Source organism: Chiloscyllium plagiosum, unplaced genomic scaffold, assembly GCF_037043375.1.
Source record: "Chiloscyllium plagiosum isolate Xiang-an unplaced genomic scaffold, Cpla_swu_hap1 HiC_scaffold_22, whole genome shotgun sequence".
NCBI classification, from domain to species: Eukaryota; Metazoa; Chordata; class Chondrichthyes; order Orectolobiformes; family Hemiscylliidae; genus Chiloscyllium; species Chiloscyllium plagiosum.
In genome coordinates this window covers 11356476-11378500 of record NW_028270160.1, presented here as the reverse complement: position 1 = coordinate 11378500, position 22025 = coordinate 11356476, and the positions used below count along the sequence as shown (strand labels likewise).

The 22025-nt window shown below is 44.6% G+C and overlaps 1 protein-coding gene across 2 annotated transcripts in view; it reads right to left on the bottom strand.

Annotated features, from left to right (window-relative positions):
• LOC122561313 (cartilage acidic protein 1) overlaps positions 1-21406 on the bottom strand; it is a 340450-nt gene extending 319044 nt beyond the window's left edge. For both annotated transcript variants that reach the window (XM_043712997.2, XM_043713000.2), the window contains exons 1-2: positions 21291-21406; positions 20270-20549 (exon numbers count right to left, since the gene is read on the bottom strand). In XM_043712997.2, coding sequence (XP_043568932.2) covers positions 20270-20454 — 185 coding nt within the window. In that variant the 5' untranslated portion in view covers positions 20455-20549; positions 21291-21406. The remainder of the gene's footprint in view (positions 1-20269; positions 20550-21290) is intronic.
• Between the last annotated feature and the right edge of the window lie 619 nt (positions 21407-22025).

Below are 22025 nucleotides of genomic sequence, written 5' to 3'. Positions count from 1 at the left end.
TGGCTTCTTTGACAACGGAAAACCTCTTATCCACTCTGCAGAAGCTCCTCATAATTTTGGACACCTCCATTACATTGCCCAACAGACTCCTCTGTTCCAAAGGAAACAACCACAGCCTATCCAATCTTTCGCCTGAACTAAAATTCCCCACTCCAAATTCTCCATTCCCGGCAGTATCTTCATTAATCTGCTCTGTACTCGAGTGGAATCACATTCTTCTTGAAGATGGTTAACATTCTGCACATAGTCTAACTGGCATTTTATACATTTCCAACCTAATCTCAATGCTTTTGCACACTTTCCTCACTTAATGAAAGAAAGGATTCCATTCACCTACTTAACCAATTTCTCTGCCTGCCCTTCACAAATCAGTGGTTGTGCACCTCAAGGTCCCTCTATTTCTCCACCCTTCTCAGAATCTTGCTATTTGTTGTAAATCCCCTTTAGATTAGATTAGATTACTTACAGTGTGGAAACAGGCCCTTCGGCCCAACAAGTCCACACCAACCCGCCAAAGCGCAACCCACCCATACATTTACCCCTTACCTAACACTACGGGCAATTTAGCATGGCCAATTCACCTGACCTGCACATCTTTGGACTGTGGGAGGAAACCGGAGCACCCGGAGGAAACCCACGCAGACACGGGGAGAACGTGCAAACTCCACACAGTCAGTCAGTCGCCTGAGGTGGGAATTGAACCCGGGTCTCTGGCGCTGTGAGGCAGCAGTGCTAACCACTGTGCCACCCTTGTCTTGTCTTATTTGCCCTCCCCACAAATATATCACTGCACACTTCTCCGGATTGAGTTCCATTTTGTCACAGTTCCATCATCTGGTTAGTCCATTGATATCGTCCTGCAGTTTGTCTTCTCACTCTCAACTTCATGACCAATTTTCAGATCATGTGCCAATTTCTTGACTTTCCTAACATATACTTTCATAGTTAAAAATCACACAACACAAGGTTATAATCCAACACTGCCTGATGAAGGAGCAGTGCTTCGAAAGCTACTGCTTCCAAATAAACCGGTTGGACTATAACCTGGTGTGTGATTTTTAACCACTTAGCTCGGCCCCATCCAACACTGGTACCTCCAAATCACATATACCTTCATAACATTTACAATGAAGAGACATTATACTGGGCCTTCCATAAACTTACTGTAAATAGGCTTCCAGTCATAAGGTCAAAGATCACATGACACCAGGTTATAGTCCAACAGGTTTATTTGAAAACCCAAGCTTTCGGAGCCTCTCTCCTTCAGCTGCTCGTGAGAGAGGGAGACTTTAGATACAGAATTTATAAGTAAAAGATCCAAGGGACCCTAAATTCTGTATCTAAGGTCTCCCTCTCTCACAAGCAGCTGAAGGAGAGAGGCTCCGAAAGCTTGTATTTTCAAAGAAACCTGTTGGACTATAACCTGGTGTCACTAGGAGGAAGTGAGGACTGCAGACGCTGGAGATCAGAGTTGAGAGTGTGGTGCTGGAAAAGCACAGCAGGTCAGGCAGCATCCGAGGAGCAGGAGAATCGACATTTTGGATATAAGTCCTTCATCAGGAATTCCTGGTGTTGTGTGATTTTTGACCTTGTTCACCCCAGTCCAGCACCAGCATCTCCACATCATTCCAATCATATAACCACCAATCGACCATCAGCCCTTGCTTCCTGCCACTAAACCAATTAGGATTCAACTTTGCCAATTATTTTCCACTAGATCCTGTGGTATTCATTACTCTAAAGAAAGAACATTCACACAATCTGCTGAAGCAAGGAAAACATTAGCCTTATTTTAGAGACATCTTACTATAACTTATCTTAAAGCTTTAGGCTTTAAGATAAATATTGCATCACTCATTGTGAAGACAGATATTGTCTCATTGGAACACCACTTAATCAGACATATTCCCTTATTCTGCATCTCCGCACACATTCTATTACATCTCCCCCATGACACTTATCTTCACTTTATCCCCCCCCCCCCCCCCAAGGACAAGTGCTGTGGTAGTTTCAGTCATCTACCTGAACGTGAGCTCAGCTCCTTGGCCTGAGGTTGAAAGTTCAGATTAACGATGACTCTAGTTCAGTAGCCAGGTTGCAATTTGGGTCTCTACATGAATGCAGTGTCTCTGGTCTGTTGGACTGTGTTATGATGCTTCAACAATTGCTTCGATGTAGAAATGTGAGCATGTCTGTTCTGTCACACTGTATCACTTTCAGTTTGATTGAGACAAGACCTTATACACTGTATCTGCTCCACCGCATCTATAATTGGCTCAGTGCCAAATCTAAACTGGCTTCTGGTTGAGGATCTGGTAAATTGCGACATTGTAATATTTGTCATCATTCCACATCTTTTTGGTACAATATTCATCCTCTTTCACCCTCACAGTGACCAAGTCATCATCTAGCACATATACCATGCGGGGATCTGGGAGAGGAGGGAGTTGGGGTTTCAGTCATGTTCCTCAGCAGACTGCAGGTATAGCTGAAACATTTTGACGTGGAGTTGAACGAGAGCTTGGAATTGCAAGTTGCTCGTCTTCAGCAATGCTTTTACTGTACGCATTCCTCCTTTAGTTTCACCAATGGCTTGAGGATGCCTGGGTGAGCTGGAGTTATGGGTAACCCTGTGAATTCAGCAAGCTGTGGAGCTTTTAAGGGACAGAAAGGAGCCTGGGATTCCATGTGTTGGAAAGACCTAATCCATTACATCTGTTTCTGAGTAGTTGTTCAAGGCCCCAAATTCACAACTCCCTGAAAGTCTGTACAAGTCATCAATAAAAGCATCAGTGTGTTCTCCTTGTCTCTTATTAAATTTAGCCCACTCGGCAACGATATTGTTTCATAGATTGATGTGTGCATCAAGTGTCTTTATTATTTCATTATTTGCAGCTATTTCTTCATTGATCCCTTGCCTGACCAGCCATCCTCGACACAGCCATCCATTGCATATAACGGTGAACTGATTTGCCTGATCTGTGGCGAAGTCAAATACAATGCAATGTCTCGTAAATCTTTGGTGCAATTCAACCCTGCCTCATTTTGATTCGGACCTGGGACCTGCTCAAATCATTTTGGCAACAGCCAGGACTTTCCCATACAACTCACCGACTGCCACCATGTACTATTCTTATCTTGCTGTGCTGCTAATGAGTCTCCTGATGCAAAGAAAACATGAATTTAAGAGACATCTTTCTGGGATTTCAGCTTGCCACAAAGCTACAAGGGACAATAAGTCCATGTCAAATTATATCACTTCCTGTGATTCGGTTGTTGCAATAATGGGAAATAGGCGTCAAATTGTAACTTTCCCTCCTCTGACTTTAATATCCAATACCTTTTATGTCAGAAAATGTTTCAAAATTGGACAAATTCTGGCCTACGATGCAATAACCACTGATCACAGATAAAGAAGAGTTCAAGAAACCCACAAAACATACAGGTAGAGGTAGGCCATTCAGCCCATTAAGGGTTGAGAGTGTGTTGCTGGAAAAGCACAGCAGGTCAGGCAGCATCCAAGGAGCAGGAAAATCAACGTTTCGGGCTGGAGCCCTTCATCAGGAATGTCATCACTGTCTCCATTCAGCCCATTATGTCTGGGCTGCCATTCAATGAGCTCATGACTGATCTGATAAACCTCAACTCCACTTGAATTCTGTTTTTTTTTAAGTTTTTTGTTTATTTATTATACTATCATGGCAACATTTAAGAGGCATTTGGATGGGTATATGAATAGGAAGGGTTTGGAGGGATATGGGCCAAGTCCTGGCAGGTGGGACTAGATTGGGTTGGGATATCTGGTCGGCATGGGCGGGTTGGACCCAAGGGTCTGTTTCTATGCTGTACATCTCTATGACTGCTATTCTGAACTTTTCATTTCTTTATTTTTGAAATGTAATACTATGATTTTGTACTTTTTAAGGTCCGTAATACTGGACTTCTTATTTCTTAATTTTTCTATTTTTTTTCCCAAAGAATTTGTCCCTAAGATGGCACTATAAGTGGCAACTTGTAAACATTTCACTGTTCCCCTGTGACAATAAATTTCACATCACCTTTGATTCCCTTACTGATTAGAAATCTGTCTGTCTATCTTAAATATACGTAACGATCCAACCTCCACAGCCCTCTGCGGTAAAGAATTCCACAGATTCAGTAGCATCAGGGAGAAGAAATTCCTCCTCATCTCTGTCTAAAATATGTGACCCCCTTATTCTGAGGTTATGCTCTCTGACCCTAGTCTCTGCCATTAGGGAAACACCTACCCTGTCAAGTCCCCTAAGAATTTTGTGTTTCAATAAGATATCCTCTGATTCTTTTTATCTCCAGTGAGTAAAAGCCTATCCTATTAAAAGAACAAAGAAAAAATTTACAGTCCAAAAATAAGCCCTTCAGCCCTCCAAGCCTGAGCCGATCCAAATGTACTGTCTAAACCTGTCGCCCAATTCCTAAGCATCTGTATCCCTCTGCTCCCCACCTACTCATGCAACAGTCCAGACGCATCTTAAATGAATCTACCGTATCTGCCTCTGCAACCTCTGCTGGCAACGCGTTCCAAACATCCACCACCCTCTGTGTGAAGTACTTGCCGCGTGTATCCCCCTTAAACTTTCCACCCCTCACCTTGAAAGCGTGACCTCTCGTTATTGAATCCTTCACCCGGGGAAAAAGCTAGTTTCTATCCACCCTGTCTATACCCTTCATGATTTTGTAAACCTCAAATCAGGCCCCACCTCAATCTCCTGTTTTCTAATGAAAACAACCTAACTTACTCAACCTCTCTTCATAGCTAGCACCTTCCATACCAGGCAACATCCTCGTAAACCTTCTCTGCACCCTCTCCAAAGCGTCCACATCCTTTTGGTAATGTGGTGACCAGAACTATACACAGTATTCCAAATGCGGCTGAACCAACATCCTGTACAATTTTAACATGACTTGCCAGTTTTTAACCTCAATACCCCATCCAATGAAGGCAAGCATACTATATGCCTTCTTGACTACTATCCACCTATGCAGCAACCTTCAGGGTACAATGGACCTGCACTCCCAGATCTCTCTGCCCATCAACTTTTCCCAAGGCTCTTCCATTCATTGGAAAATTCGCTCTGGAATTAGTCTTGCCTAAATGCTGACTGCGTCCAATGAAAACCCATGTGAAATAAACATGCATAGAAACTACCTAAAAACATTGAAACAAGGTAACTGAGTCCACAACAACAAACTCACGCCACCTGTTTTAATTCATACTTGTTTAAGTGCACATATTGAATATGGAAGGTTACCTCCAGGTTGAGCTTGGAGCGACAATGGAACTAGACTGGAGAATACAAACAAAACATATTTCTATAACTTTTTTGAGCAGCAGAGCAGAGCAAAGAGAAAACACACACATTAGTTATACCAAGGACGGTATGAATCTTTCCCACTGGTTCCTCACCATCATCTCAAAAAAGAGCATGGAGTGAAAATGCAGATTGGAGAAATAGCCATTCGTGAGAAATCAAGAGACAGCTACAAACTCTACGTCTTTTCTGGACGTGGATCAACAATTTAAATAAGTCTGTTTGCAGTTTGACGTCCAGCACTTGAAGGACTCACCACAAATTCTTACTTTTCAAAATACCCGTATTTGTGTGTCTGTTTGTTATTATTTCACTTGGAGTTACTAGATAATAAAATTAGTCTTTCTCCCACTTAAAAAATCCTTGTAATTGGCTCCTCCATTTTGCTCTAATTAGCTCCACATTTAGTTGATGTGATAGAGCTACATGCTAAACAAGAAATTATTTGTTGGAACCAACCAGTATGGCATTAGAAAGGAGAGAGTACAACCTCTCCTTTTCAACAATACTGTGTTTGTCTTTTTAGTATCTCATATGGTCAAACCTAACACCTCATACTACAGATCCCAGGAGCTTTACTTTACTGACCAGTCTGCCATGTGGGACCTTTTGAAAATTCACGTAGATACATCAAATTTGCTCATCGATTCTACTTCTTACCTCCTTAGAAAATTCAATCAAATTAATAACACACAGCTTCCCTCAACAAATCCATGCTGACTGCCCTTCATTGATCTTTAGCTTTCTAAATAATGGGTGGCGCAGTGGCTCAGCGGTTAGCACTGCTGCCTCACAGCACCAGGGTCTCAGGTTCGTTTCCAGCCTCGGGCGACTGTCTGCGTGGAGTTTGCACATTCTCCCAGTGTCTGCATGGGTTTCCTTCCACAGTCCAAAGATTTGCAGGTTTGGCGAATTGGCCATGCTAAATTGCCCATAGTGTTAGGTGCATTAGTCAGAGGGAAATGGGACTGGGTGGGTTACTCTTCAGAGGGTCAGTGTGGACTTGTTGGGCCCAAGGGCCTGTTTCCACACTGTATGGAATCTAATCTAAACAGAGATGTACAGCATGGAAACAGACCGTTTAGTCCAACTCATCCATGCCAACCAGCTTTGGCAACCCAATATGTCAGCACATGGTCCATATCCCTCCAAACCCTTCCTATTCACATACCCATCCAGATGCATTTTAAATGCTGTAATTGTACCAGGTTCCACCACTTCCTCTGGCAGCTCATTCCACACATGCACCACCCTCTGTGAAAAAGTTGCCCCTTAGGTCTCTTTTATATCTTTCCCCTCTCACCCCAAACCTATGCCCTCTAGTTCTGGACTCCTCCACCCCAGGGAAAAGACTTTGTCTATTTATCCTATCCCTGCCCCTCATGATTTCATAAACCTCTATAAAGTCACCCCTCATCCTCCGATGCTCCGGGGACAAGAACCCCAGCCTATTTAACCTCTCCCTTTACCTCAAATCCTCCAACCCAAAATACCTGGGTATTTTTCAATACATTGCCCACCAAGGCAGTTTGGCTGATTTATCTGCAGTTACGTGCGCCATCCCTTTCACCCATGTTAGACAATGGGACAAATTAATAAGTCTATCACCTCTAGTACCACAGTTGCACCCAGAGAGGGTTGAGTGATGACTGTGAAAGCCTACATGATTGCCTCCCCTGGATACATAGCATCAGAGTCTGGTGATGCATCTATTTTACCATAAGAGGCAGATGGAGGTCATTCAGCCCATCGGGTCTGCTAAGCCATTCGGTGAAATCGTGGCTGATATGATAATCCTCAGATCAATGTTCCTGCATTTTCCCATCCCCATTCTGGTTAAAAATCAGCCTCCCTGCATGGAATATACTTAATGACCCACCTCAACAACCCTTTGTGGTAAAAAATTTTTAAAGATGCTCAATAATGCCTCTTCCATGATCCCAAAGATTTCACGCACTTTCTCCTTAACTACAGAATCTGCACTGCCACTTCTTTTGTGAAGAAAATATTAATTGTGAAGAAAATAAAATATTTGAAAACAATGACAATACCCAACAGTGCGGCACTCCCTCAGCGCTGAGCCTCCGACAGTGCGGCACTCCCTCAGCGCTGAGCCTCCGACAGTGCGGCACTCCCTCAGCGCTGAGCCTCCGACAGTGCAGAATTTCAGTTATTCTGCCTTTAGCAGTCATGTCTTCAGCCGCATATGCCACAAATTCTAGAATTTCCTTCATCAACCTCCGTATCTATTTGCCCACCTCTCTTCCTAAGAGTCACTCCTAACTGTCTGACTGAGGGTTTGGGTCATCTGGCCCAATATCTCTTTGTGCGTCTGGGTATCAAATCTGGTTTGATAACACCAACACCACCCTCCACTCCCACCATGGATATAAGGGACATTTTCTGATATGATGGGTACTTTAGGAATTCAGATTGTTGTTACTTACGTCTCCTCACCACAGTATAGAGATGTGTGACACCTTCCAACACAACCCCTAAAGGAAATTAATCCTGCCTCCCAAAATCCTAACCAGAGTGGCTTAAATTTCCCCAATCTCCGAAACAAACACTTGCTCTCTGAAGAAGCAATGACTCTCAAGACTAAAACAAAGGAGTGTATCAGCCAGCTCCGATCAGTGTTTGTGACTCTGTGTACAGATTATAGCTTCTTACTACACAGAGCTTTGTTAATCAAAGCACTTTGGAGTCAGAGAACAGAAAATTTGCTTTGAGCTCAAACAGTTACAAGTTTTGGTGTAATTTTTTATTCCCCCCACTCTGTACACCTTGAGCAGATAAATTGGCTGCTTCTACTGTAGTTAATCTGCTGATTCTTTTTCAAAAACTTGATGTCATTCCATCCTGGAACATTCTATGACCTCACCAATTTGGGGTTTTGAATCCCCTTTCTGTTTCCCTCTCACTGGTGTGGGCAATACTGAGTATGGGTACAAGTGGCAGTTTCAGAGACTTTGCACATGACTCAGACACATAGGGCAGTGAGGGAGGGCAACACACCCAGAGGTGTCCATCTGTTAGCACGGCTGCCCCACAGTGGGTTCGATTGCACCCTCGGGCGACTGTTTGGTGTTCACACTCTCCCAGTGTCTGCGAGAGTTTCCTAGGGTGCTCTGGTTTCCTCACAGTCCAAAGATGTTAGGTGGATTGGCCATGAGAAATTGCCCCGTAGTGTCCATGGATGTGTAGGTTAGGTGCATTAGCCATGGGAAATGCAGGGTTACAGGGATAGGATAGGGAGATGTGGGTCTCAATGGGATGCTCCTCAGAGGATCGGTGTGGACTTGATGGGCCAAATGGCCTGCTTGCACACTGTAGGGATTCTATCATTCCATGAAACCTGTCCACTGGACGTAAAAGATCTCATTTCACTATTTCAGCTAACAGCACTCACGTTCGCCTCCTCAATATTTATAGAACATAGAACATAGAAACATACAATGCAGTACAGGCCCTTTAGCCCTCGATGTTGCGCCGATCCAAGCCCACCTAACCTACACTAGCCCACTATCCTCCATATGCCTATCCAATGCCCGTTTAAATGCCCATAAAGAGGGAGAGTCCACCACTGCTACTGGCAGGGCATTCCATGAACTCACGACTCGCTGAGTAAAGAATCTACCCCTAACATCTGTCCTATACCTACCACCCCTTAATTTAAAGCTATGCCCCCTCGTAATAGCTGACTCCATAAGTGGAAAAAGGTTCTCATGGTCAACCCTATCTAAACCCCTAATCATCTTGTACACCTCTATCAAGTCACCCCTAAACCTTCTTTTCTCCAATGAAAACAGCCCCAAGTGCCTCAGCCTTTCCTCATACGATCTTCCTACTATACCAGGCAACATCCTGGTAAACCTCCTCTGCACCCGTTCCAGTGCCTCCACATCCTTCCTATAGTATGGCGACCAAAACTGCACACAATACTCCAGATGCGGACACACCAGAGTCTTATACAACTGCAACATGACCTCAGGACTCCGGAACTCAATTCCTCTACCAGTAAAAGCTAGTACGCCATATGCCTTCTTCACCGCACTATTTACCTGGGTGGCAACTTTCAGAGATCTGTGTACATGGACACCAAGATCCCTCTGCTCATCCACACTACCAAGTATCCGACCAGTAGCCCAGTACCCCATCTTCTTGTTACTCTTACCAAAGTGAATCACCTCACACTTACCTACATTGAACTCCATTTGCCACCTTTCTGCCCAGCTCTGCAGCTTATCTATATCCCGCTGTAACCTGACACATCCTTCCTCACTGTCAACAATTCCACCGACTTTCGTATCACCCGCAAACTTGCTCACCCAACCTTCTAGCACCTCCTCCAGGTCATTTATAAAAATGACAAACAGCAATGGTCCCAAAACAGATCCTTGCGGAACATCGCTAGTAACTGCACTCCAAGATGAACCTTTACCATCAACTACTACCCTCTGTCGTCTTCCAGCCAGCCAATTCCTAATCCAAACCTCCAACTCACCCTCAATGCCATACCTCCATATTTTTTGCCTACCATGGGGAACCTTATCAAACGCCTTACTAAAATCCATATACACCACATCTACCACTTTACCCTCGTCCATCTCCTTAGTCACCATCTCAAAGAATTCAATAAGGTTTGTGAGGCACGACCTGCCCTTCACAAAACCATGCTGACTATCCTTGATCACATTATTCCTATCCAGATGTTTATAAATCCTATCCCTTACAATTATCTCTAAGATGGAAATGTGTTGCTGGAGAAGCGCAGCAGGTCAGGCAGCATCTAGGGAACAGGAGAATCGACGTTTCGGGCATTAGCCCTGAAGAAGGGCTAATGCCCGAAACGTCGATTCTCCTGTTCCCTAGATGCTGCCTGACCTGCTGCGCTTCTCCAGCAACACATTTCCATCTCTGATCTCCAGCATCTGCAGACCTCATTTTCTCTTCAAAATTATCTCTAAGACTTTGCCCACAACAGAAGTGAGACTCACCGGCCTATAGTTACTAGGGTTATCCCTACTCCCCTTCTTGAACAAGGGAACCACATTTGCTATCCTCCAGTCTTCTGGCACTATTCCTGTAGACAATGAGGACATAAAAATCAAGGCTAATGGCTCTGCAATCTCCTCCCTTGCTTCCCAGAGAATCCTAGGATAAATGCCATCAGGCCCAGGGGACTTATCTATTTTCACCCTTTCCAGAATTTCCAACACCTCTTCCCTACATACCTCAAAGCCGTCCATTCTAATTAATTGTGACTCAGTATTCACATTTGCAACAATGTCCTGTTCCTGAGTGAATACTGACGAAAAGTATTCATTCAGTGTGTCCCCACACGCAACTTCCCACTACTATCCTTGACTGGACCTATTCCTACCCTAGTCATTCTTTTATTCCTGACATACCTATAGAAAGCCTTTGGGTTTTCCCTAATCCTACCAACTAAGGACTTTTCATGTCCCCTCCTTGCTGCTCTTAGCTCGCTCTTCAGATCCTTCCTGGCTACCTTATAACTCTCAAGCTCCCCAATTGAATCTTCACGCCTCATCTTTACATAGGCCGCCCTCTTCCCTTTAACAAGGGATTCCAATTCCTTATTAAACCACAGCTCCCTCACACGACCCTTTCCTCCCTGCCTGACAGGTACATACTTATCAAGGACACTCAATAATTGCTCCTTGAACAAGCTCCACATATCAACTGCGCCCTTCCCTTGAAGCCTACTTTTCCAAGCCACACATCCTAAGTCGTGCCTCACCGCATCATAATTTCCCTGCCCCCAGCTATAACTCTTGCCCTGCAGTGCACACTTATCCCTCTCCATCACTAGAGTAAAAGTCACCGAATTATGGTCACTGTCCCCAAAGTGCTCACCTACCTCCAATTCTAACACCTGGCCTGGTTCGTTACCCAGAACCAAATCCAGTATGGCCTCACCTCTTGTTGGCCTGTCTACATATTGTGTCAGGAAACCCTCCTGCACACATTGGACAAATGCTGACCCATCTAATGAACTCGAGCTATAGCTTTCCCAGTCAATATCAGGAAAGTTAAAGCCCCCATAACAACCACCCTATTACTTTCACTCTTCTCCTGAATCATCCTCGCAATCCTTTCTTCTACATCTCTAGGACTATTAGGAGGCCTGTAGAAAACTCCTAACAGGGTGACCTCACCTTTCCAATTCCTAACCTCAGCCCAAACTACCTCGGATGGAGAGTCTTCATCCATCGTCCTTTCCACCGCTGTAATACTATCTTTGACAAGCAATGCCACACCTCCCCCTCTTTTACCCCCACCTCTGACCCTACTAAAACATTTAAACCCTGGAACCTGCAACAGCCAATCCTGTCCCTGTTCTACCCATGTCTCCGTAATAGCCACAACATTGAAATCCCAGGTACCAACCCACGCTGCAAGTTCACCTACCTTATTTCGTATACTTCTTGCATTGAAGTATACACACTTCAAGCCACTTTCCTGTTTACAGACACCCTCCTTGGAAATTGATGCCATGTTCCTAACCTCCCTACACTCCAGGCCCTGCACCCTGAAGCTACAATCTGGGTTCCCATGCCCCTGCAGAGTTAGTTTAAACCCCCCCCCCAAGAGCACTAGCAAACCTCCCCCCAAGGATACTGGTGCCCCTCAGGTTCAGGTGTAGACCATCCTGTTTATAGAGGTCCCACCTTCCCCAGAAAGAACCCCAGTTATCCAGATACTGGAATCCCTCCCTCCTGCACCATCCCTGTAGCCACGCATTTAACTGTTCTCTCTCCCTATTCCTCAACTCTCTATCACGTGGCACGGGTAACAAACCAGAGACAACAACTCTGTTTGTTCTAACTCTGAGCTTCCAATCTAGCTCCCTGAAAGCCTGCCTAACATCCTCAGCCCTCTTCCTACCTATGTTGTTGGTGCCAATGTGGACCACGACTTCGGGCTGCTCTCCTCCCCCTTAAGGACCCGGAAAATACGATCAGAGACATCACATACCCTTGCACCTGGGAGGCAACATACCAAACGTGAGTCTCTCTCGCCCCCACAAAACCGCCTCTCTGTACCCCGAACTATCGAGTCCCCAATAACTATTCCTTTGCTCTTCTCCACCCTTCCCTTCTGAGCAACGGGGACAGGCTCCGTGCCAGAGGCCTGAACCCCATTGCTTACCCCTGGTAAGTCCCCCCCCCCCACAAGTATCCAAAACGGTATACTTGTTCTTGAGGGGAACGGCCACAGGGGGTCCCTGCACTTGCTGCTTCCTCCCAGTCCCCCTCACTGTCACCCATCTGTCTGTAATCTTTGGAGTTACTACTTCCCTAAAGCTCCGATCTATGACCCCCTCTGCCTCCTGAATGATCCTAAGTTCATCCAACTCCAGCTCCAGTTCCCTAACACAGTCTTGGAGGAGCTGGAGATGGGTGCACTTCCTGCAAGTGTAATCAGCAGGGACGACCATGGCATCCCTCACCTCAAACATGTTGCAAGAGGAACATTGCACTGCCTTCACTGCCATCCCTCTAAAAGTAACCTTTCAAAAAAAAACTCGGTCCAAGAATAGAACAAGCAAAATGCAGCACTTGCCTACTTACCACAAGGGGTCTTATTATTAGGTTAGAGGAGGACGGCGGGTGGGAGGCACTACCTCTGTAGTGCCTCGGGTTCCTCTCCTGCGCGCTTTTATAGGGAAAAAAAACCTACCCAGGTAAGCTTGCGCTACACCAGCTTCCAGGTACGCTCCGCACAAAAAAAGCCAAATAAAAGTACAAAAACATGTCAGACCTTCGGATGTTGGAAATTAGAAACAAAAACAAATTGCTGGAAAAACTCAGCAGGTCTGGTAGCACCTGCCCTCTATCCTAGCATCGCTGCCAGACTTGCTGAGTTTTTCCAGCGATTTCTGTTTTTGTTTTCTCCCTGGCCAATGTGATTGCTGTTGGTCAGAAGCTTCCTATGTGGATGAGAGATGCATTTTCCCCCATTACAGGCAATGAATCTCATTTTTAAAAGTGCTTCAAGATGTCCTGGAGCTCTGGAAAGCACGGTAGAAAGGCACTTTCTTCTCTTGTAAATATTCTGATGGTCACATTCCACTCCATCACCTCAGCCACTTGCCCTTAAGCAGTGCAGCTCCCATCAAAGTCATTCTTACTTGATCCACAAACAACTTAACCATGTAACGAATGCCCTTATACACCCAACTGCCCCTCCCCATCTGCTCAGAAAGCCACCAATTCCTTCATTTTGTCCTCCAGCATTCCCCCCACTCCATTCCCTGAATCAACATCAATTCTACTGCTGCCTTTTGGCATAGACAAGGCAGAAGCACCAGCTCCAGACAAAAGAATAATCCATAATCGAGTCAGAAACCTCTGGAGATTAGCGTCAAACTCTCCTCCCCTCCCGCCTAACCCACCCACAAATACTTTCAGCTGCTTGCTCTCTAGTTTTATATGATAGCACTCCAACCAACACACACCGCACCATCAAAGGTTTGTTGGAGCACTATGAAATGTTGGAGGAACAAAACAATGAGTTCTTTTGCAATACTGCACTCAATTCTGGTCTCCCTGCTACAGGAAATGTTAAACTTGAGAGAGTTCAGAAATGATTTACAAGGATGTTGCTGGGATTGGAGGTTTTGAGCTATAGGGAGAGGCTGAATAGGCTGGAGTGGTTTTCCCTGCAGCATCGGAGGCTGAGGGGGTGACCTTATAGAGGTTTATAAAATCATGAGGGGCTTGGACAGGGTGAATAGCCAAATCTTATTCCCACCTTAGGGATGTCCAGAACAAGAGGGCGTAGGTTTAAGGTGAGAGGAGAAATATTTAAAAGGGACCTAAGGGATAACGTTTTCCTGTTGAGGGTGGTGTGTGTATGGAATGAGCTGCCAGAGGAAGTGGTGGAGGCTGGTACAATTACAACATTGAAAAGGCATCTGGATGAATAGGAAGGGTTTAGAGGGATGTGGGCCAAATGCTGGCAAATGGGACTGGATTAATTTAGGATATCTGGTCGGCGTGGACGAGTTGGGTGAAAGGGTCTGTTTCCATGTTATTAGACTCTATATATCCACATCCTTCCCTCTATCAAAAACAGATCACCAATTCAGAGGTTTGACAGGATGCAGATAGGATTATCTTGTGGTCTGACTCCATGCTGTAAATACTTGAGAACCCAGTGTCAGTGCTTTTAGATATGAACCTCCCCCAATCCTGTTAATTCCTTCCTTCCTCGTGTGTTTATGAATAGTTTTAACAAGGTTGGTGGAGAGAGAATGTTGATTCTTGTGGGTGAGTCGAGAAGCATGGGAAGGTTGTAAAATTAGGGGTCAACCTTTTGGGGCAAAGAGGAGGCGAATTCCTTGTTCTCAGGAGGTTCTACAACTTTGAAACTCTCTGCCTGACAATGCAACGCAGACCTGGGTCACTGAATATTTTTAAGGCATGGTGAATAGATTCTCGTCAGGCAGAAATAGACCATTCAGCCCTGTCCCCCAATGAATAAGATCGTAGCTGATCTGTCTGTTGTCTGATATCCGCATTCTCAAACCCGTGATAACCTTCAACTCTCTGCCTGACAATGCAATGCAGACCTGGGTCACTGAATATTTTTAAGGAATGGTGAATAGATTTTCAGCAGGCAGAGAGTCAAAGGTTATCACGGGTTTGAGAATGTGGACATCAGACAACAGACAGATCAGCTATGATCTTATTCATTGGGGGAGCAGGGCTGAATGGTCTATTTCTGCTTCTAAATTGTAGGTTTGTATGTATCCAGCTTCCCTTTAAATGAAAAAATGCTCACCACCTAAACGACTCTCTGTGGTCGTGAATTCTACATTCCGACCACCTCTCTCGGAGTTTCACCTGAATTCCTTATTGGATTTATCAGCGGCTGTTTTATTATTTATGATAGATGCTGCCTGACCTGCCTGATTGTTTCCAATACTTTCTGTTCTTATTTCAGATTTATATTGTCTGCTATATTTTACACTTGTTACATCACTGACCCCAACAAGTGGAAACATCTTCTCCATCTCTAACCTATTCGACCCTTTCATAATATCAAATAAGGTCACCTTTCAGCCCTCTGTTTTCTGAAGAAATGAGCCATGTCCCTTGGCATTCACTCCGTGTGTATTAAAAGTGTGCATTCAACACTATTTTTCTTTCTCCATCCAGCCAATGGGGAGGGGATGGTCTACAGGCATTGACAGTTTATTAATCCAGAGACCCTGGTAATGTTCTACGGACCAGAGTTTGAATCCCACAATGGTGAATTCTGAATTCAATGAAAATCTGGAATTAAAAGCAAAATGTATCTGTCCTTCAGAGAAGGAAATCTGCCATCCTTATCTGGTCTGGGCTGTGACTTCTGACCCACGGTAATGTAGTTGACTTTTAACTGCCCTCTGGGCAATTAGGGATTGGCAATAAATGGTTGCCTAAGCAGAAACTCCAACAGCCCAGGAGTGAAGGAAAAATAATCTGATCTTAAGTGTTGGTACAGTTTCTGCCTGAGCTGTTGTGTTGAAAATTGGGCCCCAGACTCCTCAACATTCACTCTGCAAAACACCAGATTTCCTGGCTCATTCCACGGTCTGTGTGACCTGACATTGACCCCACAGAGAAGACCAAGGATTGGGATCATTAGCAGTAAAAGCAAAAATAAGGAACATAGTTCATTGTGATCACCTGATGGGGAGCCTTCAATGTGACTTAACATTCCTTACAGCCCAATGTCAGAGGGAGATTTGTGTCTCAAGTCAATTTTTAAAATTTTGTCATTATTTCCTCGCACTTTTCTCAAAGGAAACCAATCGTTGTGTTGCCAGTGACATTAGGCCTACAGTGGAGTACTGGTGCAGTGATATTGATGTGCCTGCGAGTGTCAGTGAATGAGGCAACACAACTGAAGGTCCCACTCTCCACAATGTTAACAAAGAAGAGAAACAGTGACATCCCCAAGTCCTTGACCCACATCCTCGACTTTCTCAGACCCAGAAATACTTAGTGTCTTCAGTACTCTCCATCAAAACCTCACCGACCTAAGAACATAAGATATAGGAACAGAGTTAGGCCACTCGGTGCATCAAATCAATTCCACCATTCAATCATAGCTGATATGTTTCTCAACTGAAAATGTGTTGCTGGAAAAGCGCAGCAGGTCAGGCAGCATCCAAGGAGCAGGAGAATCGACATTTCAGGCATGAGCCCTTCTTCAGGACTGATGTGTTTCTCAATCCCATTCTCCTTCCTTCTCTCCATAACCTTTGATCCCTTTACTAACCATGAACCTTCCATCTCTGCCTTATATACACTCAATAATGTGGCTTCCACAGTCTTCTGCAACAATGAGTTTCACAGATTCACCAGCCTCTTGCTGAAGTAATTCCTAAAGGGTCAGCCCTTCACTCTGAGGCTGAGCCGTCGGGTTCTAATCTCTCCTACCAGTGGAAACAGCTTCTCCACATCCACTCTATCCAGGTCTCTCAGTAGGTTTCAATCAGATTCCCCCTCATCATTCCAAACTCCGTCGAGTACAGACCCAGAGAGCTCAATCTAGCTCCTAGTATAGCTCCCAACATCATTCCTTTTCATCCACATAGGAACAGAAGTGTGCAATTCATCCTCTCATCCAATGCAATCATCATTAATCTGTGCCTCAGTTCCATTGCCCATCCTTGCTCAGTGTTCCACTCAAGCAGACAACAATGATCTATTCCAATCTTAAAAGCACTAATTCACCCAATGCATCAATTGCCTGGCAAAGACATTATCCTTTGTGTGAAAAAGTTCTGCCTGATTTCCCTCTTAAATGAGCTAAGTTGGAATTTATATTTCTGCTTGTCCTTGATTTCCCCATAAGGGCAATCACTTTTTCCTGCTCTGTCAGCCTTTACTCCTGTCCTGTCATTCCAAAGGTGGGGGTCATTATCTTCTGCAGGACGGTGATGGAAACCTCTCCCATTCTTAGCGCCTACCAACATTGGCCTTGGGGGCGGATTTAAAGGCTGTCAATCAACTTGCTGGCCACACCTTCCATGGCCAACATGCCTGACGATGGACTCAAACATAGAACTTCTAGCTCAGAGATGGGGACACTGCCCTCTTGCGTCACAAAACTTGCCTTCCCTATCCTCTCAAATATTTCTAACATTTTAAAACACCTGCATCAGAATATTCCTACAATATTCATACTCAGGGAAACTTTATGGAACTTGTCCCCATAATTTAACCCTCCAAGCCCCAGTAATAATTCTGGTAAATCAGCACGTCACCCTTTCCAGGATTACCATCTCCTTGCTGAGGCTCAAAATTTACCAGTCACTCCAGATGGGGTGTGGCCAGTACTCCATCCAACTAAGCATGAGGTCTAGGAGAAAGAAATTTGTTCAACAACATCATGGCTGATCATCCTAACTCCTAGATCGCATTTATGACCATAGCTCTCGATTGGTACCCAGTGGTCTATTCATGCATATCTTCCAGTGACTGAGCACACACAGCCCTAGGAGGTGGAGAATTATAAACACTTACAACCCTCTTGGTGACGAAATTTCCCCTCATCTCAGGCGGAAATGACCAACCTCTTCTCATTGGACTGTGCTCCCTCGATCTGGACTCCCCCTCCTGTAGGGAGCAGCCTTTACCCTAGAGAAAGTGAGGACTGCAGATACTAGAGATCACAGTCCAGAGTGTGGTGCTGGAAAACACAGCAGGTCAGGCAGCATCCAAGGAGCAGGAGAATCAACATTTCAGGCAAGAGTCTTTCATCAGGAATGAGGCTTGAGCCAAGGAGGTGGAGAGATAAATGGGAGGGGGGGTGGGGCTAAGGAGAAAGTAGCTGAGTGTATGACAGGTAGATGGAGGTGGGGGCAAAGGTGATAGGTTGGAGAGGCTTATGGAACGAACAGGTGGGAAGGAAGAATGACAGGTATGACCCTGTCAATCTCTTAAAGAACTCTGTGGGTTTCAATGAGATCACCTCTCATTCCTCTAAATTCCAGAGGATACAGGTCCCGTCTATTCAATCTCTCCTGACGGACAATCCCTTCATCCCAAGAAGTAATACAATCGCTGGTGTCACAAGTATTCCCAGTCACAGTGGACTCCTCATTTCACTCTGATCACTGGAATCCTCTTTGCAGTAAGATCACAGGACACAAGACCTGGGCTGACTATGAGGCAAAATAGCTCCTGACCAGAATTCTATTTCTTTTTAAGAAAGGGTGGAGCCCTTTAAGGATGATGAAAAGGATTATTTCCGAGTTTACAAACACATCCACAATTACAGTCCCTTTACAAGGTAACAGATAGGATTCTGCAATATATCCACCTTGGTCTGGCATACATTCATCATTTACTAAGGGCAAGAATGTGTTTCAGAATAACCATTACCCGAGAGGGGCCAGCGTCACATTGACACAACATGATCATGTTGGATGGACCAGCTAACATAGACAAGCCCCACAACCTGAATGAGAAAGTCCTGTTGAGTTTCCCAGGAACCAGCAAGATTCCCAGAATTGCGGAAGGGAACAAGGTAAGCATCTTCACCACTTGACCGTCAACTTGAGGAGGAAAAACCGGTGAACTAAATATCGTCTTCCCTCAAACCAACATACAGAAATAAAATTTGTCCAAAAATCTTCATAAGAGCTCTATATTTTTGAGCACAAAAGACATAAACATTTTACAATAAAAACAGAGTCTTTTCTCTCAACAGTGTAAATTGAGTTTCAGCTGAATACGTGTAAAAGGGTGATCCTTGGAGGAGTGACAGGGGGGCAAATAAACAGAAACAATAACAGAAGAAAGCATCAAATGCAAAATGTTGAAAAAGAAACAATTTCTGCTGCCTCACTGAAATTCTGGTAAGTATCCCTGACATTGTCCAATTCCACTCTGTTTGAATCTACCAGTTTTGTTTTAAGAAAAATGTAACACAGTGATGTGTGAAATTCAGCAATATCACATCATGCGGAATTTCAATTTTTTTTTGTTTGTTGAAGGTGGGGGTGGTGAGTGGGTGCACTAAGTTGTTAATTTAGGGACAGTTTTCTTGCCAAATCTGGTCCACAGAAGTGGTCACCAAGACCAATTGTCACCCTGTAATCTCTACAGCTGAGAAACGCAGAGTCCGAGGAAACAGATGGAGTGAGAGATGGGAAGTGACAGAGAGAGAGAGAGAGAGAGAGAGAGAGAGAGAGAGAGATGGAGATGGTGCTGCAGAAACAGAAATAATGAGAAAATGACAGGCTTTACCCAGACAGGTGGATAGAGGGGATACCAAGCCACAGAGGTACTGCAGAGACAGTTCCCCAAGTGACTGGTCATGGATCCATAGGCAAAAGAAGTCCAGGAAAAGGACATAGCTCTAAACACTAGGCAGTAAACACAACAACATCAAGGGGAGTTTCTTAAATCTTTTACAAAACCATCAGTGGCCCTTTAAGAGATAATTGCACATGAATTGACATATAATATTCATATCCAGTCATGTACAAAATACACTGTAATACTGCAGCACTAATTGTTTGGTGGTTATAAGTATGTCCCTGTTCTGCATCCTTTTATCTGCAGACCAGTGACCAGTCCCTTGTGTAACTCTGCATCCCAATATAATCATTTAGGGCCATATATAATCATACATGGTTTGTCCACACAGAACTCAAACACCTACACACACACACACACAGACATAAATGTCTCATGTATAGGCACAATTGGTATATCACATCATTTTTTATATATATACAGGCAACAAGCTTAGCTGCAGACATCCTGCACAGACGGCTACGTTTTCACTGAATGATCTTTAATGAAGACATCTCATTAGGGCTGATATCTAATCCCTCACACAGATTAAGGTTGAGTTTTATCAGCTATTGTGTGGGACACACCTACCCGGCCACCACTATCTCCAGCTCTCCGTCGTTGTTCACATCAGTGACTGCCACTCCATAATTCAACTGGACCGGGTTGTTGTCGTAGTCGGGGGGTAGAACAGTGTCGCTCACGGCTGTGAATACAGTTCTCTGCGGGAGCACCGGGTGGAGAAGCAGCAGGAGAGGCAGGAGCGAAAGCGGCATCCTCAGGGTTGAGCTGAAGCTGTCTGAGGGTGGGGAGGGAGGGAGGGAGGAGGGAGATTGGGAGGAGGGTTTGTGGGGTGGACAGTCAGCAGTAGCTGCAAGAGAGAGAGAGAGAAAGAAAGGCTTTCTTTAAAAACAGAAACCTGAAGATTTACAAGACAGACAAAGTAGGCAGCGAACACGCTTGGCACTATCACAAGTAGTGACTGGGAGAGCTAGCTGCAGGGATGTCAGCTTGCAACATTGGATAATGATCCCCCCCATTCCCTCACCAACACAAGTTGACTCGAAATCAGTGCATCCTGTCCAAACTTTCAGGTAAACTTTCAGCAGGAGGGGGTTGGTGTCGAGAGCCGAGTGAATCTTTACTGTCCAAAACATGCCTGAAATATTTAATGAAATGCAGGTCCTACTCACAGAATTAAGAGTTTGTCCGGTCGCCGCTCTAGCTTCTTTTTAAAATGCTCGCTCTGGCTTTTTAGATCACTCTCTATTTCCTACGTTAAAATTTAATTCAATTCAACTATAAAAGTGTTGCATCCGCGGGTATTTAAAAGCTAATTTAACATATAAAGGAAATTACTGTCCATCTAAAATTGTACATCGAAACATTGCACATCTAAAATTGTGCGTCTAAAATGTGACTATAAAATTATTGCATCTATAGGCTAATTTAACATATAAGGAAATTAATATACATCTGAAATGGATTAGGAAGGATTAAACATAAGGAGGGAATCTTTATGGGATGTTAGAGTGCTAAGATGAAGTTTATCATTTCCAGCATGGATTTTTTTTTGTTGTGAAATTCAAAGGCAAACGCTAGACATACTCACGAGAGGGCAGTTGTCACTTCCTGAGCCCGGGGTTGCAGCTTCTCGTCCCTGACTTATGGGCTCAATGTTTCCCTCCTTCTCTCTGTCAGCTTGGAGCCCGCAACAGGAAGGTCCCCTTTCCCGTTTTAAGGGCTTTTCTTCCTTATGCAAGATCCTTACATAACGCGCACTCCAATCATAGAGCAACTGCCAATGTTACAGCACCTCCCACAAAATGCCTCCGCTCCAATGACATTGGGGCGGTGTCCTGGCTCCTGCCTCTTGATTGACACCTTCTACTACGTGTCCTGGGATGGCACAGTGAGATCCCAGAGACAGGGAACTGTTGGGATGTGACTTGCTGTCCGGCTGGATGGTTATGAGATGGTACCACTTAATTCATCCTATTATGGGATTTACTAATCTTCCTGGGATAGAGGGGGCCTGGGCAGTTTGCCCTCAAGTGTTGCTGAGAGACCTTGTGCAGAGACCTCAGATTGTCATTTCTGCTTTGGGATCAATAGTGTAGTTGTTCATTTTTAAAAAAAAGCAAAATTCAATCAGCACTTGACAAACTGTTCACTGGTGAATAAGGAGATTGATATCAACCAGCAATAACCCCTGACTTACTTTCACCCCCATCTCCTCAAGTCTCACCTCCAACTCAAATTGCTAGGAGTTTCTGGATTTATTTGTTGCTGAGATCGAGACCATTCCCTTGGCTGCCTTTTCCAATCTCCTCCCTCCCCAAACACC